Source organism: Aotus nancymaae, unplaced genomic scaffold, assembly GCF_030222135.1.
Source record: "Aotus nancymaae isolate 86718 unplaced genomic scaffold, 86718_ANA_hifiasm-v0.15.2.pri h1tg000020l, whole genome shotgun sequence".
In the NCBI taxonomy this organism is placed as follows: domain Eukaryota; kingdom Metazoa; phylum Chordata; class Mammalia; order Primates; family Aotidae; genus Aotus; species Aotus nancymaae.
Window position 1 is genome coordinate 69,740,356 of NW_026988432.1, and position 13,555 is coordinate 69,753,910.

Here is a 13,555-nt window from a genome sequence, read left to right on the forward strand (position 1 = left end):
CCAAAACTTAAAAGGTAGACCATTGGCCAGGTGAGGTGGCTCATGCCTTTTATCCCAGCACTTTGGGAGGCTGAGATGGGTGGATTGTTTGAGTTCAGGAATTCAAGACCAGCCTGGACAACATGGCAAAACTCTTAATCTACAAAAGTACAGAAATTATCTGGGGGTGGTGGTGTACACCTGTAATTCAGCTACTTAGGAGGCTGAGGTGGGAGGATCACCTGAGCCTGGGAGGTCGAGGCTGTGGTAAGTTGAAATTGCACCACTTCACTCCAGCAATGTCAAAAAAAAAAAAAAAAAAAGATGGACCATTTCTAAAACATAGGAAAAGAAAATGTATTTCATAAATAAGAGTGGTGATAAAAGATAAATAACTTACAGTTAGTTTTTGAAAGAAAATACAGACAAATAGAAATTACCTAAGTATTTCTTTCTTTTTTTTTTTTTTTTTTTGAGGCAGAGTTTCTCTCTTGTTGCCCAAGCTGGAGTGCAGTGGTGCAATCTCAGCTCACTGCAACCTCTGCCTCTCGGGTTTGAGTGATTCTCCTGTCTCAGCCTCCCAAGTAGCTAGGATTACAGATACCTGCCACTACACCTGGCTAATTTTTTGTATTTTTGGTAGAGATGGGGTTTCACCATATTGGCCAGGCTGGTCTCGAATTCCTGACCTCAAGTGATCCACCTGTCTTGGCCTCCCAAAGTGCTGGGAATTACAGGTGTGAGCCACCATGCCTGGCCTTCCTTTTTTTTTTGAGACGGAGTCTCGCTCTGTCACCCAGGCTGGAGTGCTAGTGGTGTGATCTCGGCTCACTGCAACTTCTGCCTCCCGGGTTCAAGTGGTTCTCTTGCCTCAGACTCCCGAGTAGCTAGGACTATAGACGCATGCTACCACACCCAGCTACTTTTTGTATTTTTAGTAGAGACGGGGTTTCACAGTGTTAGCCAGGATGGTCTCAATCTCCTGACCTTGTGATTCGCCCGCCTTGGCCTCCCAAAGTGCTGGGATTACAGGCTTGAGCGACCATACCAGGCCTAAATTACCTAAGTATTTCTAAATTACCTAAATATCCAGTGTTAAAAATAATCTGAGGTTGCATTTGAGTCTGTTAGCTAACAGAATAAATCTAGATTGGGTCTGGATTCCCTGTATTATGTCATGTTATAAGGAGCCTGGGGATGGAGTGGTTCTGGGGTTAGGTAGTGACTCAGTTGCTCAGTGATGGCATCAAGGACCTACTTAAATATTTTCCATTTTTTCTTACTGTCATGCTTAGTACGTTGGTGACAACTCCATCTTATGATCACAGAAGAGCTGTAATGATGTTAGGTTTCACATGCAGATACAGAGACAGGTATTCTAGGAAAAAACACCTTTCCTACAAGTATCTTAGCAGGCTTCTTTTTTTTTTTTTTTTTTTGAGATGGAGTTTCACTCTAGTTGTCCAGGCTGGAGTACAATGGCATGACCTTGGCTCACCTCAACCTCCACCTTCCAGGTTCAAGTGATTCTCCTGCCTCAGCCTACCAAGTACCTGGGATTACAGGCATGCTCCACCACTCCTGGCTAATTTTGTATTTTTAGTAGAGATGGGGTTTCTCTATGTTGGTCAGACTGGTCTCGAACTCCCAACCTCAGGTGATCTGCCTGCCTTGGCCTCCTGAAGTGCTGGTATTACATGCATGAGCCACCACGCCAGGCCGTTAGCAGGCTTCTTATCAGGTCCTGTTGGTCAGAGTTGGGTCATCCAACCGTGCTTTAGCTGCAAGGGGTGAGACAGCAATTGTCTGGCATTTTCAGCATCAAAAATGAGGGGAAGTGGTATTGGGGAAACAATGTCTGCAGGTGGGAGTGTGTGGGATTGACTTGGGAAGTAATCAGACCTATTGAGTTCAGCACTTTTTGGAGTTCTGGTGCTGGTTCTTTGAGGTAAGCATTGTTTGAAGGCTCTTACTTAGATTGAACATGGAAGAGATGTGATAGTGGACTATGTAGTATCGTTATTAATACCTGTTTATCTTTTTCTAAGTTGTATCACCATTTAGTAGACAAGGAGACCTTTACGAAATTAATCAATGTTGAATATACTTATTTTTATTTGTGAGTGAAAATACTAAAACAGATCCAGCATTGGTAGTGATAATACAAGTGCCATGTATTTATATAGGTTACAGGGCACTTTCACATGTATTAGGAAGTTTGAATCCTACCAACCACCTTGTAAGTAGGGGAGACAGCTTTTTATTAGCACTATTTATTTTACAAATGAGGAAACTGAGACCAACGGAGTGAATGAGTAATCTAAGGTCCAGAGTCAGGACCAGAAACAGTCTTTTTTGTTCATTCCCTTCATTTATGCGCTCATCAAGGATTTTTTTTTTTTTTTTCATCAAGGATCTTATTTGGCTCCTTCTGATAGGAGAAGCTTTAGATGACGTTAATTAATTACAATATATAGCTTGCCTCAGGTAAGAAAAAAAAAATCTCACTTTTTCAACATTTTATAAGCAGCAGGGACTATATTAAATGCTGAGGAGCTCACACCACCTAGGATATGGAAGAGTATGGTCACCTGCTAGAGATGGCAGCACATACCTGCCTGGCAGGGTGAGAAGTCTCAGGTGGGAGCTGATGATGTTTGAGCATGAGTCTTGAAAGATAGAGGGTGTTCTGCAGACCTAGAGGAGGCAGGAGCAAAGACATGGCGCAGGGTCAGGCCTGGTGAGGCAGTGGGTGGGGAGGCTAATGCAGGGGAGAGGTAGGGGAGGGGCAGGCACAGGCCAGGCAGATTTTGGAGATTTGCTGCTTGCCAAGTGTAGTCTCCATCCTGGCAGCATTTGAACTTTTGCAGGGTCCAGTAGAGTTACAAGGTTGTATTTACCTTTTAGGGAGATGACTTTGGAAGCTGTGTGGACTGGGAGCAGAAACTCAGTAGCCCACTGTGATATGGAATGAGGACATGCACTGTGGCTTGGGATGAAGAGGGACCGGGGAGACTTGTCTAGGAGGCACCAGCTGTAGGTCACGTGAGTCTTGGTTTCTGACCTGGCTGATGGTAGTGCCATCCATTGAGATTGGGACTGTGCAAAGAGGAGTGAATGTGGGGGAAGCAGTTTATTTCAGACATATGTTTGAGGTGCTTTTGGAACATCCAGTGGGAATGTGTAAAGGTAGACAGAATAGCTGGGATTAGTTGTCTATTGCTGCACTATAGCATTATCATTCAGTGGCTGCAACAGTACAGATTCGGTATTTCAGTGTCTGTGGGTCAGGAGTCAGGCCAGACTGGGAAAGACTCCACTTCAGACCTCATCTGGTTGTTGGCAGCACTTGTGTTCCTGCCAAAAGACCCTCTCCCTTGTGTCCTCACAGCATGGCAGCTGCTTCTGCAAGGCCTGAAAGCGAGAGAATCTTCTCGTAAGGCAGGTTGTCACAGGCTTGTGTGTTGCAGTTGCACAAGTGTTGTCCCACCACCTTGCCACGTTCCTTCCCCTGGGTAAAAAACAAGCCATGGGCCCCACTCACACTCATGGGGAAGAGCCTCCACAAGGGCGTGACCACTAGGAGGTCCAGGTTTTGGGGGCATTTAGAATCTCTCTGCCACAGTACTGGTGTTACTCTCACTTTAGGGAGAAGTAACTTCTTGCTGAAGGTCAAGTTACAGCCTGGATTCAAATATGTTCTGGCTGCAGCATGTGTGCTCTTAGCTACCCCGTCCTAACTCTAACCTTTGGTAGAAGGTCCTGAATTGCAGGGGATAGATTTAGGAATTATTGGTTTATTCAGGTCCTGAAACCATGGGAGTAGAAACTACAGTGTTGTCTGGGTGCGGTGGTGCATGCCTGCGATCCCATCACTTTGGGAGGCCGAGGTGGATGGATCACCTGAGGTCAGGAGTTCGAGACCTGTCTGACCAACATGGTGAAACCCCATCTCTACTAAATACAAAAAATTAGCTGGGCATGGTGGCACATCCCTGTTATCTCAGCTACTTGGGAGGCTGAGGCAGGAGAATCACTTGAACCCGGGAGGTGGAGGTTACAGTAAGCTGAAATAGCGCCATTGCACTCTAGCCTGGGCAACAAGAACGAAACTCTGTCTCAAAAAAAAGAAACTACGGTGTCTATGTAAATCATCTGGGCATCTTGTTAAAATGCATATTCTCATTGTGTAGGCCCTGGGAGGGGGCTGAGATTCTGTATTTACCAGAAGCTTCCAGGCTGCTTCAGACCACACAGTAGAAGCAATGATGTGGATGAGATTGCTTAGGGTGATTGGATGGGTGAGAAGAGGTACGCCTTTTCTCAAGAAGTGAGGAGAGAACCTTGAGGCGTACCAGAAGAATGTTGGGGTGAAAAGAAGATCAAGTACAGAATGCCGGAAGTGCCACTATTTTAGAAGAAGGTAGTAGAAGGGTGGGATGGGGAGGTCTCTCTACCCAGTCTCCTACACGCAGGGATAGGTGCTGCAGCTCTGTTCAGGATATTCAATCTTAGAAGAACCTAGTAGAGAACTCTGATCTACTGCCTTCATTATCCTCTTACTCTGTATGTATGGATAAAGAAATAGAACTGCAAGAATGAAATAGCCTTTGGCATAGTTACCTTTTATTATCACTTAAACTCAATTCCTGCTGGGTGCGGTGGCTCCTGCCTGTAATTCCAGCACTTTGGGAGGCAGAGGCGGGTGGATCATCTGAGGTCAGGAGTTCGAGACCAGCCTGACCAACATGGTGAAACCCCGTCTCTACTAAAAATACAAAATTGGCTGGGCATAGTTTTGTATACCTATAATCCCAGCTACTCGGGAAGTTGAGGCAGGAGAATCACTTGAACCCAGGAGGCAGAGGTTGCAGTGAGCTGAGATTGCGCCATTGCACTCCAACACAAGAGTGAAACTCTGTCTCAAAAAAAAAAAAAAATTCAGTTTCTGTTACCAGTTTTATTTTTTGATTTGCACTCAAATACTTAGGGAATGTGTTACTCTTTTCCTAAGAAAGATGTTAGTGGCTAATAAATCAAGACCTTATTCTTTTTCTTTTTTTGCAACGCAGTCTCACTCTGTCATCCAGGCTGGAGTGCAGTGGCATAATCTCAGCTCACTGCAACCTCAGCCTCCTGGGCTTAAGCCATCCTCCCATCTCAGCTTCCTGAGTAGCTGGGACTACCAGTGTGCACCACCATGCCCAGCTATTTTTGTAGAGATGCTGTCTTGCTGTGTTGCCCAGACTAGTCTTTAGCTACTGCGTTTAAGCAGTTCTCCCACCTCACCCTCCCAAAGTGCTGGGATTACAGGTGTGAGCCACGGCGGCTAGCCAGGACCTTATTCTAATTACATTTTTATTAAACCATTTCAAGCTAAATGGACATTATCAAAGGAGGAAACATGGGAGGTTATATTAGTTTTCTAGGGCTGCCATAACAAATGACCACAAATCAGGTGGCTTAATACAGAAATGTATTCACTCACAGTTCTGGAGGCCGGAAGTCTGAAATCAAGGTGTTGGTGGGGCTGTGCTTCTTCTGGAAGCCTTCCTGGTCTCGTCCAACTCCTGCTGGCTCCAGAAGTTTGTGGCAGCATAACTCCAGCCTCTACCTCTGTGTTCACATGGCTGCTTTCTCTGTCTCTGTGTTTCTCCTCTTCTTTTTTAAGGATACTTACTGGACATTAGATTTAGGACCCACCCTAAATCTAGGATGATGTCATTCTGAGATCCTTAATTACATTTTCAAAGACCCTTCTTTTGAATAAGTTCACATTCACAGGTTCTGGGGGTCAGGACTTGGACATATTCTTTTGGGGGGTCACTGTTGAGCCCACTATAGAGGTGAGCACTACTTGATTGTGAGCAGTAGGAAAAAAAGGTGAGATGAAGTGATGTGTGGATTTTCACACATTTTATTTCTAAAATGTTTAATGTAAATTGCTTGTTTTTCTATTAGGAAATACGCAAAAGCTGAAACTCTTATGACAGTCACTGATCCTGTTCATGATATTGCATTTGCTCCAAACTTGGGAAGATCTTTCCATATTCTAGCAATAGCAACAAAAGATGTGAGAATTTTTACATTAAAGCCTGTGAGGTAAGTTTTAGAAGCATTTGTGAATTTGAAAATACTCTTGCTTCCTGATTACCTTTGTTTGTGGAGGAGAGAGTAGAGGCAACTATGATTTGAAGAATGGATTATTTTATGTATAAATATATGTCTTCTTGGAAACGGGAATTGAGTAAAGAGAGCAGATTCATATTATCTTAATTGTGCTTTATTTAGGCTAATAGAATTCGCCGATTATAACTGATACTCTATAAATGTTTAAATTAATGAGAAGTGGCAGTCTATTTAGGAAAAACTAAATTAGTATTGAGATAGTCTTGTGAATAACATTTAATTTTGAATTGTGAATTTCAGTTCTTTTCTTTCTATTCTTTCATTCTTTCCTACTTGCTGCCCTGCCTTTTTTTTTTTTTTGAGACAAGGTCTTGCTCCGTTGCTCAGGCTAGAGGGCAGTGGCTTGATCTTGGCTCACTGATTCAAGCAATTCTTGTGCCTCAGCCTCCTGCGTAGCTGGGATTACAGGCACTAGCCACCATGCCTGGCTAGTTTTTTATTTTGTATTTTTAGTAGAGACGGGTTTCACCATGTTGGCCAGGCTGGTGTTGAACTCCTGGCCTCAAGTTATCTGTCCACTTCGGCCTCCCAAAGTGTTGGGATTACAGGCATTGAACCACCACACCTGGCCTTGTCTTGCCTTTTAGAATTAATTATTATAATCTGTTTTATTTCTCAGCTTTGTGTGGGAGACTAAAATCATCCCGTTTTGTTATTTCTTTCTTCCATGAAACAGTCACTGAATATCATTTATGTGCTGGGATCACTCCAGGTTCTGGCAAGTTAAATGAAAATGACACTGGCCCAGCTCAAGGACCAAGGGGCGGGTGTTATGCAAATATGCACATTATAATAAAGCAATGTGGTGTGTAAGACAACTTGTGTTAATTTAGAATGGTGTGTATGTGTGTGTATCTATCTATATTTATTTATTTATTTATTTTTTTAAAACTTTGCTTAGAGTCCCTCAGAAAATTTTTTTATTAGCAGGAAAGAACTGACTTCCTCTGGTGGGCCAACGAAATTTGAACTCCATATAGTGGCTCAGTTTGATAATCATAATTCTCAGGTCTGGCGAGTGAGTTGGAATATAACAGGAACAGTGCTAGCATCTTCGGGAGATGATGGATGTGTAAGATTGTGGAAAGGTAAGATTTCAGTGAAGGGGTAATTGTTGGTTTGTATTTCTGCTCTGGAATTTTTACTTAAAAATGTAAACTCTGAAGTATGTTTTAAAAATGGTCTCTTAGACCAGGCGCAGTGACTCATGCCTATAATCCGAGCACTTTGGGAGGCCACGGCGGGCGGATTATAAGGTCGGGAGTTCGAGACCAGTCTGGCCAACATAGTGAAACCTCATCTCCACTAAAAATACAAAAAATTAGCTGGGTGTGGTTGCAGGTGCCTGTAATCCCAGATACTTGGGAGGCTGAGACAGGAGAATCACTTCAACCCCGGAGGCAGAGGCTGCAGTGAACAGAGATCGCACCACTGCACTCCAGCCTGGGTAACAGAGTGAAACTCTTTTGTCTCCAAAAAAAAAAAAAAAATGGTCTTTTACAGTTACTTTTAAATTGATGTCATATTAATTTATGTTATTTTGACCATCAGTTAACCTAGTTCATAGCAATTAATGACTGAATTGTTTTTTAAGTTATATCGAACGGAGCAACTTTTAAAACTAATTACAACAGAATATGCAGTATCTCCAATAAAAAGATACCATTTGTCATATATATACCTTACGTGACTGCTTTACAAACTCAGTTAGGACTATAGTCATTCTTATTTTATCAAATAAATTGCTTTAGACAATCAGTTCTTAATAGGAGAAAATCCAGTATCTTCCCTGCTTCATCTCTGCAGCTCCCAAAAGTTAAGAGCCTCGGGCTCCTGATTGTAAGTTTCTTACAAGTGCCAGGCTGAGAGAGAAGGTCTGGTCGGTTGACATTGACTGTGGTCTCTGTAGCTTGGTTCTGCACTTCTCCTTGGATGATTATCCATTGGGCAGAGATGGCTGTGATTTGTGCACCACCATTATGAATGGTGTCTCATACTTAGCATTCAAATTTATAGCTGTCTTAGTTTGTTTACCCTCTAGCACTTACTGTTTCCCAAAGTGCAGTCTGGCTAAACTTGAGGGCCTCCCATGTTCAATTTTGGGCTTTGATAGAACCAGCCCAGACCTTCCTTTCTTCACTGTAGTTTGATTTCAAAGGCGTTGCTGTCATTTTCTGCCTCTAGGCTTTAGTCAGGACCACCTTGCCATGCTCCTCGGTAGGCTGCCTAACTTGATTTTCTTGGGCTCATTATCTTCAGAGACCAATTTTGCATTCAAACTAATAAGGCCATTTTGGATAAGCCACTCAAGCTCCGAAAGTTTTGTTACATCCATTTCAGAAGACATTAGGTACCCATATACATTATACTTGCATAATTAAGAAGACAGCTTCATTACCTTACATATATATATATGTAAGTGAAATTCATTATAATGAAGACTTTAATATTATAATGAAGATTTTAATATTAACTTCATAATGTGAACATGTAGTACTTCAGAGAATTGTCTCTGCTAATATCTATAAGATGGCTGGTGAAAGCTTTATATTTTTAAAATTAGTGATACTTTGAAAACTTCTAAAAAATTGTTAAAATGAAGATATTATGTCTTTCATTTAAAAAGTGTCTTTAATGTTAATCCTGAAAGAAATGCCATAACCCATAGCTTCTCTCGTTTCTATAATTGTAGTTTAAGGACATGGGTACAGATTTGTGCCCTTAGGCATTGGTATTATTCACATTAATGTATTTGATTATTTTCTTTTTAGCTAATTATATGGACAATTGGAAGTGTACTGGTATTTTGAAAGGTAATGGGAGCCCAGTCAATGGGAGTTCTCAGCAGGGAAACTCAAATCCTTCCCTAGGTTCAAATATTCCAAGTCTTCAGAATTCATTAAATGGATCTTCTGCTGGCAGGTAGGCTGTTTAATGGGAAAACTAGAAATTATCTTTGTTTTAAATCATTCTAGTAGCCATACTTAAGGAGGATTATTTCATGGATTATAAAATGGAGTGGAAATGTTCACATGTAAACTATATTAGCGTTTAAGAATTCATTTTGTATTTGGCTTACTTGGTCAGAATATTTGCTGGTAGGTTATGAGGCTATCACATTATATTCTGAAGCTTTAGTAATCTATTGGTAGAAATGTTTATAGGTTTAAGATTCAACTTCTGCAACAGTGAGAGGAAGAGGTTATCTGGTTTAATAGTGAGGGTTTTAGTCCAAATGAACATTACTGTTTTTTAGTGCTTGTAGTGTAGTCTTTGCATCAAGTCAAACTGAAATTTTAAATAAAATACATTAATTAAGGCTTTTTAGAAGAGAGTACATTAAATTATTTGGTTTTCGTGTTTAAAACTTATTGGAAATAAGAGGAAATAAAATCTGAGATTGATTTTTAAAATATTAGCATATGTTAGATTCTTGTGTATCATAATAAGGAATATCTGATGTCATCTAAAGAGTCATCCTTTTATTTTCATGTTCAAATTTTAAATACGTGAATTTGTAAGATAAAACTATTTTAATATGCCTTTGTGAATAAATTTGGAATAGAATTCAGGAAGCTTCAAAACACAGCCTAATGAACTGTCCTGTGGTTATCCTGTTGTTATCCTAAATAAAAGAAGAAAATTGTATTTAAAATTTCAACTATTTTTATATTGTTATATTTTTATAAAGGAGTCCTGCTTTTGATTTTGAGGTTGTAAATATGTGCATCAAAATAATTTCAGGTTACTGTGGAAGATACCAGATTATAAAGATTATTTCATGAAACAAATAATATTAGAGTTGATTTTTAAAGTCTGGTTTTTGGTCACTGCCTGTACTATGTATTTTCTTTTGTAAATAGCTTCGACGTTTTGATCTGTATTCTTATTGTGCCAATAACCATCTGTGTTAGATCTGTGATGCATTTTCCCTTTTCCATTTGTATTATGTCCTTTAACAGAAAGCACAGCTGAGTACAAGCTAACTGGAGTAACTTTGCTGTTTTGCTGCTTGTTGCATGCACACAGGAATGGAAAGCGAGCTCCTTTTCCCCTTCCCCAGCGCCATTTTGACCTCTCCCAAGATACACCAGCAGCCTGCTTACTACTAAACGCAACCCAAAAGGCCTTTAAAAATACAGTGTATATTTTTTTGTACTAGTCAGTTTGTTGACACTATTTGAAACTTTTGAAATATAAATGGAGAGGCTTTCTGTTGAGACATTGTCACCAAAACAATTTTTTGAAATGCTCCTCAAACTAACTTGGGTTTAAAGATTAAAAGGGTTGTTAACCTTCTTATATAAGTAGTTGAGAGGAGGGGAAATATCACTTTAATTTTTGGGAAAATACAGACATATTTCTTTTGCTTTCTTAAAACAACTTAAAATGAACTTTTATAATTTTAATTTGAATATTGAATAAATATTTTTCATAAAGATTGTTTTGAGTGTCGATTTGTTTACTTTTTGTAGAATTGCTTTATACATGATATTCAGTACAACTCTGTCATTTCTTTGTAATATTTAAAAAATATTAGTAAAGGAGTGAATTAGTAAAGTAGTAATAGTAAAATGAAAGTAACTTGACTGTACAGTTTATAGCCAGGTTAAGCATTTGGTGTTGTTTCATTTATAATTTGGGAGTAAGATGGAAACCCTTTTTTTGTTAAGTTTTTAATTGATACTCGCTAAAGAGATAAATGTTTCTAATATACATTTGTATATTTTTATGGTGTTATTTATTTCATGGCTTAGTTTCCTTCACATCAAAATTTGGACACGTACTATAAGAGAAGCCATTAAAATTTTACTAAAATTGTGCATGTAAATTAATGTCAGCATTCCATGTCTCAAGATTTTCTTAATTTAGTTGGCTGTTTAAATTAGTTCATATCCTGTAAAGCTCTGACCTTGATAACAAAGCTATAAATATTTAAGTTTGCTAAAATGCATAAGTATTCCTGGTAAGTTAAAAGATGGAAGAAGATTCACAATAGGGAACAGTCATTCTGTGAATCCTTTTACTTGTCAAAATTTGGTAGCTATTCTAAGGCTTTTGCAGAAAAATAAGTGTGTTCAATGTAATTCTTCAAAAGCATGTTGCATTAGCCAGCCATACTCTTTGTATTCCCAGTATCATGTATGCACTAAAAAAAAAAAGTGTGCTTGCTTCTGCTGTGAGTGAACCATTGCTTAAAATAAAAAGCTTATTAGATTTGTAAATGAACAGAACAGCATCAGATGTTTCTGAGAGATTAGAAAATGTTTTGAATTTATAAAGTTAATGTTTTTCTTTGTAATGTTTATATTGATTTTTTTTTGACATTTTAAGTTTAACAGATTGTATTTCTTTCAAGTTTCTATACTTACTTAAGCAATCTTGGTTTGAGTGAGGGTCTTGATTTGTGCTATTTTTTTTTTTCCTAGCATGTTTTCTCCTCTTTGGTTCTCTTTGTATTTACTACTTTTCTCTTTTTCTTGTTTTTTTTTTTTTTTTTTTTTTTTTCCTGTTGTTTTTGTTTTGTTTGGTGTTTGTTCCTGTCTTCATTGTTTCAGGTATTTCTTTCCCCCTCTGGATTCCCCACGGGCTGGATCGAGATGGTCCAGTTATGCCCAGCTCCTTCCTCCTCCTCCTCTTCCTCCTCTGGTAGAGCACTCTTGCGATGCTGACACTGCCAACCTCCAGTATCCTCACCCTCGCAGACGATACCTCTCTCGGCCTCTTAATCCCTTACCTGAGAATGAAGGGGTTTAAAACAGACTTAACATTGAAAGGCCTTATTCAAGTACTTGTAAATGCTTTCATTTCTGGCTGCTATTTTTCTTCATTTTCTTTCAGAAGATTTTTCTAACTTAGGGTCTGTCTTGCATGTATTACAACCAGAATACAGTGTTCAGAACCTAAATCTGTTTGTGCGTCTGCAGCAAAGGAACATTTGCTTCTCTGGGTGATAACCTTTGATGAAATGAGGTATGTCCAAATAATGTTAACTGTGAAATTATACACAGTAGCTGACTTCAAAGTGCCTGTTCTGTGATTTTATTTTGAACTGTTACGATAGTCTTAAGTTGCTTATGCTTTATCAGACTGGCTAATGTGAAAGCATATTATTATGATGTTTATTCTGTCTTTGAGACCTTAAGAAATGGGTTTAATTTTACAGGCTAATGTTGCAACTGACGAGTATGTAAAATAAAATAAATTATTCCTGTGTATAAAGCAGCAAAACCTAATGTGGACTTTTTGGTCTTTTTTTTTTTTTTTTTAAAAGGAAATTGCCTTTCACTGCTTAGAATTACTGTTTAAAGCTTTTGTAATTATCCAAGTAGGTTATATAATATATATTTAAATACATGAATCTCTTGCCTTATAAAAATAGGATATATTTTATTTAAGATAGTTGCCAAGGCTTACTCTCCTTTCATGATCTCACAAAAAACCCAAACAAATAAAAATTAGGAGATGTGAGCAAATATTACATTTATTTAAAAGGTAGAAAGTCAGTATGTAGACTAACATATAGAATGGACAGATGTTGACTTTCAATCTAGTCAACGTTAGAAAATATTTTTTTCTAAAATATTTTAAAATTAGAACATACTTGACAGTAATTGGGGCAAAATGGTTAAAACTAGTAATAGGCGTTTTGGTTCAGTTTTGTGAGGAATTATCAAGGGTTTAACCTATCAGGGCTAGAGAGAGACAGGTGTTTTGAACAGTATTTCATGTGTCTTATCAGGTAATCACATAGGTGACACAATTGTTAAAAGTATTCTAATTTTCAAAGTCGCCTTTCCTTGAATAGTATCATATCCCTAGAACTTCTTAATATGCAAAGGATTAAGAGCTGATAGAAATATTCTATTCATTTTATAAGACAGGGTGTCACTGTGTTGCTGAGGTTAGAGTGTAGTGGCATGATCATGGCTCACTGCAGCCTTGAACTCCCGGGCTCAAGCGCTCCTCCCACCTCAGTCTCCTGAGTAGCTGGGACTACAGGTGCACACCACCACTCCCTGACTAATATTTTTATTTTTTGTAGCAAGAAGTCTCGCTTTTTCCCCAGGCTGGTCTCAAACTCTAGGCTCAATCCATCATCCCACCTCCGCCTCCCAAAGTGCTGGGATTATAGGCCTGAGCCAACTCACCTAGCCTATTCATTTTAGTTTAAGGAACATTTGAGTTTTATTGTCTAGTCATCAAAATGTTTTGTCTCTAAGGTTAGCATTTCAATGTGAATGCCTTTTTAAAATAATTCTCAAAGGTCTTTCTTTTCTTAAACGAGGCAAGGATCAAACAAGAAATCTTACTGCTGAATCTAACTCAGAATTAAGAAGCCATGTCTTTGAGCTTTCAATCATAGAGGTACCTGGGGTTAGAATGG

At 39.1% G+C, this 13,555-nt stretch overlaps 1 protein-coding gene across 3 annotated transcripts in view; it reads left to right on the forward strand.

The window, feature by feature from the left end:
• The window catches only part of SEH1L (SEH1 like nucleoporin), a 37,148-nt gene extending 24,744 nt beyond the window's left edge, over nucleotides 1-12,404 (forward strand). Inside the window, exons 6-9 of one of the 3 annotated variants that reach the window (XM_012472507.3) lie at nucleotides 5,941-6,081; nucleotides 7,099-7,256; nucleotides 8,940-9,090; nucleotides 11,727-12,404. In XM_012472507.3, coding sequence (XP_012327930.1) covers nucleotides 5,941-6,081; nucleotides 7,099-7,256; nucleotides 8,940-9,090; nucleotides 11,727-11,925 — 649 coding nt within the window. In that variant the 3' untranslated portion in view covers nucleotides 11,926-12,404. Of the gene's footprint in view, nucleotides 1-5,940; nucleotides 6,082-7,095; nucleotides 7,257-8,939; nucleotides 9,091-10,130; nucleotides 10,610-11,726 lie in introns of those variants that run through there. The other 2 variants (XM_012472508.3, XM_012472506.3) reach the window with 2 other exon arrangements.
• Nucleotides 12,405-13,555: the final 1,151 nt, after the last annotated feature.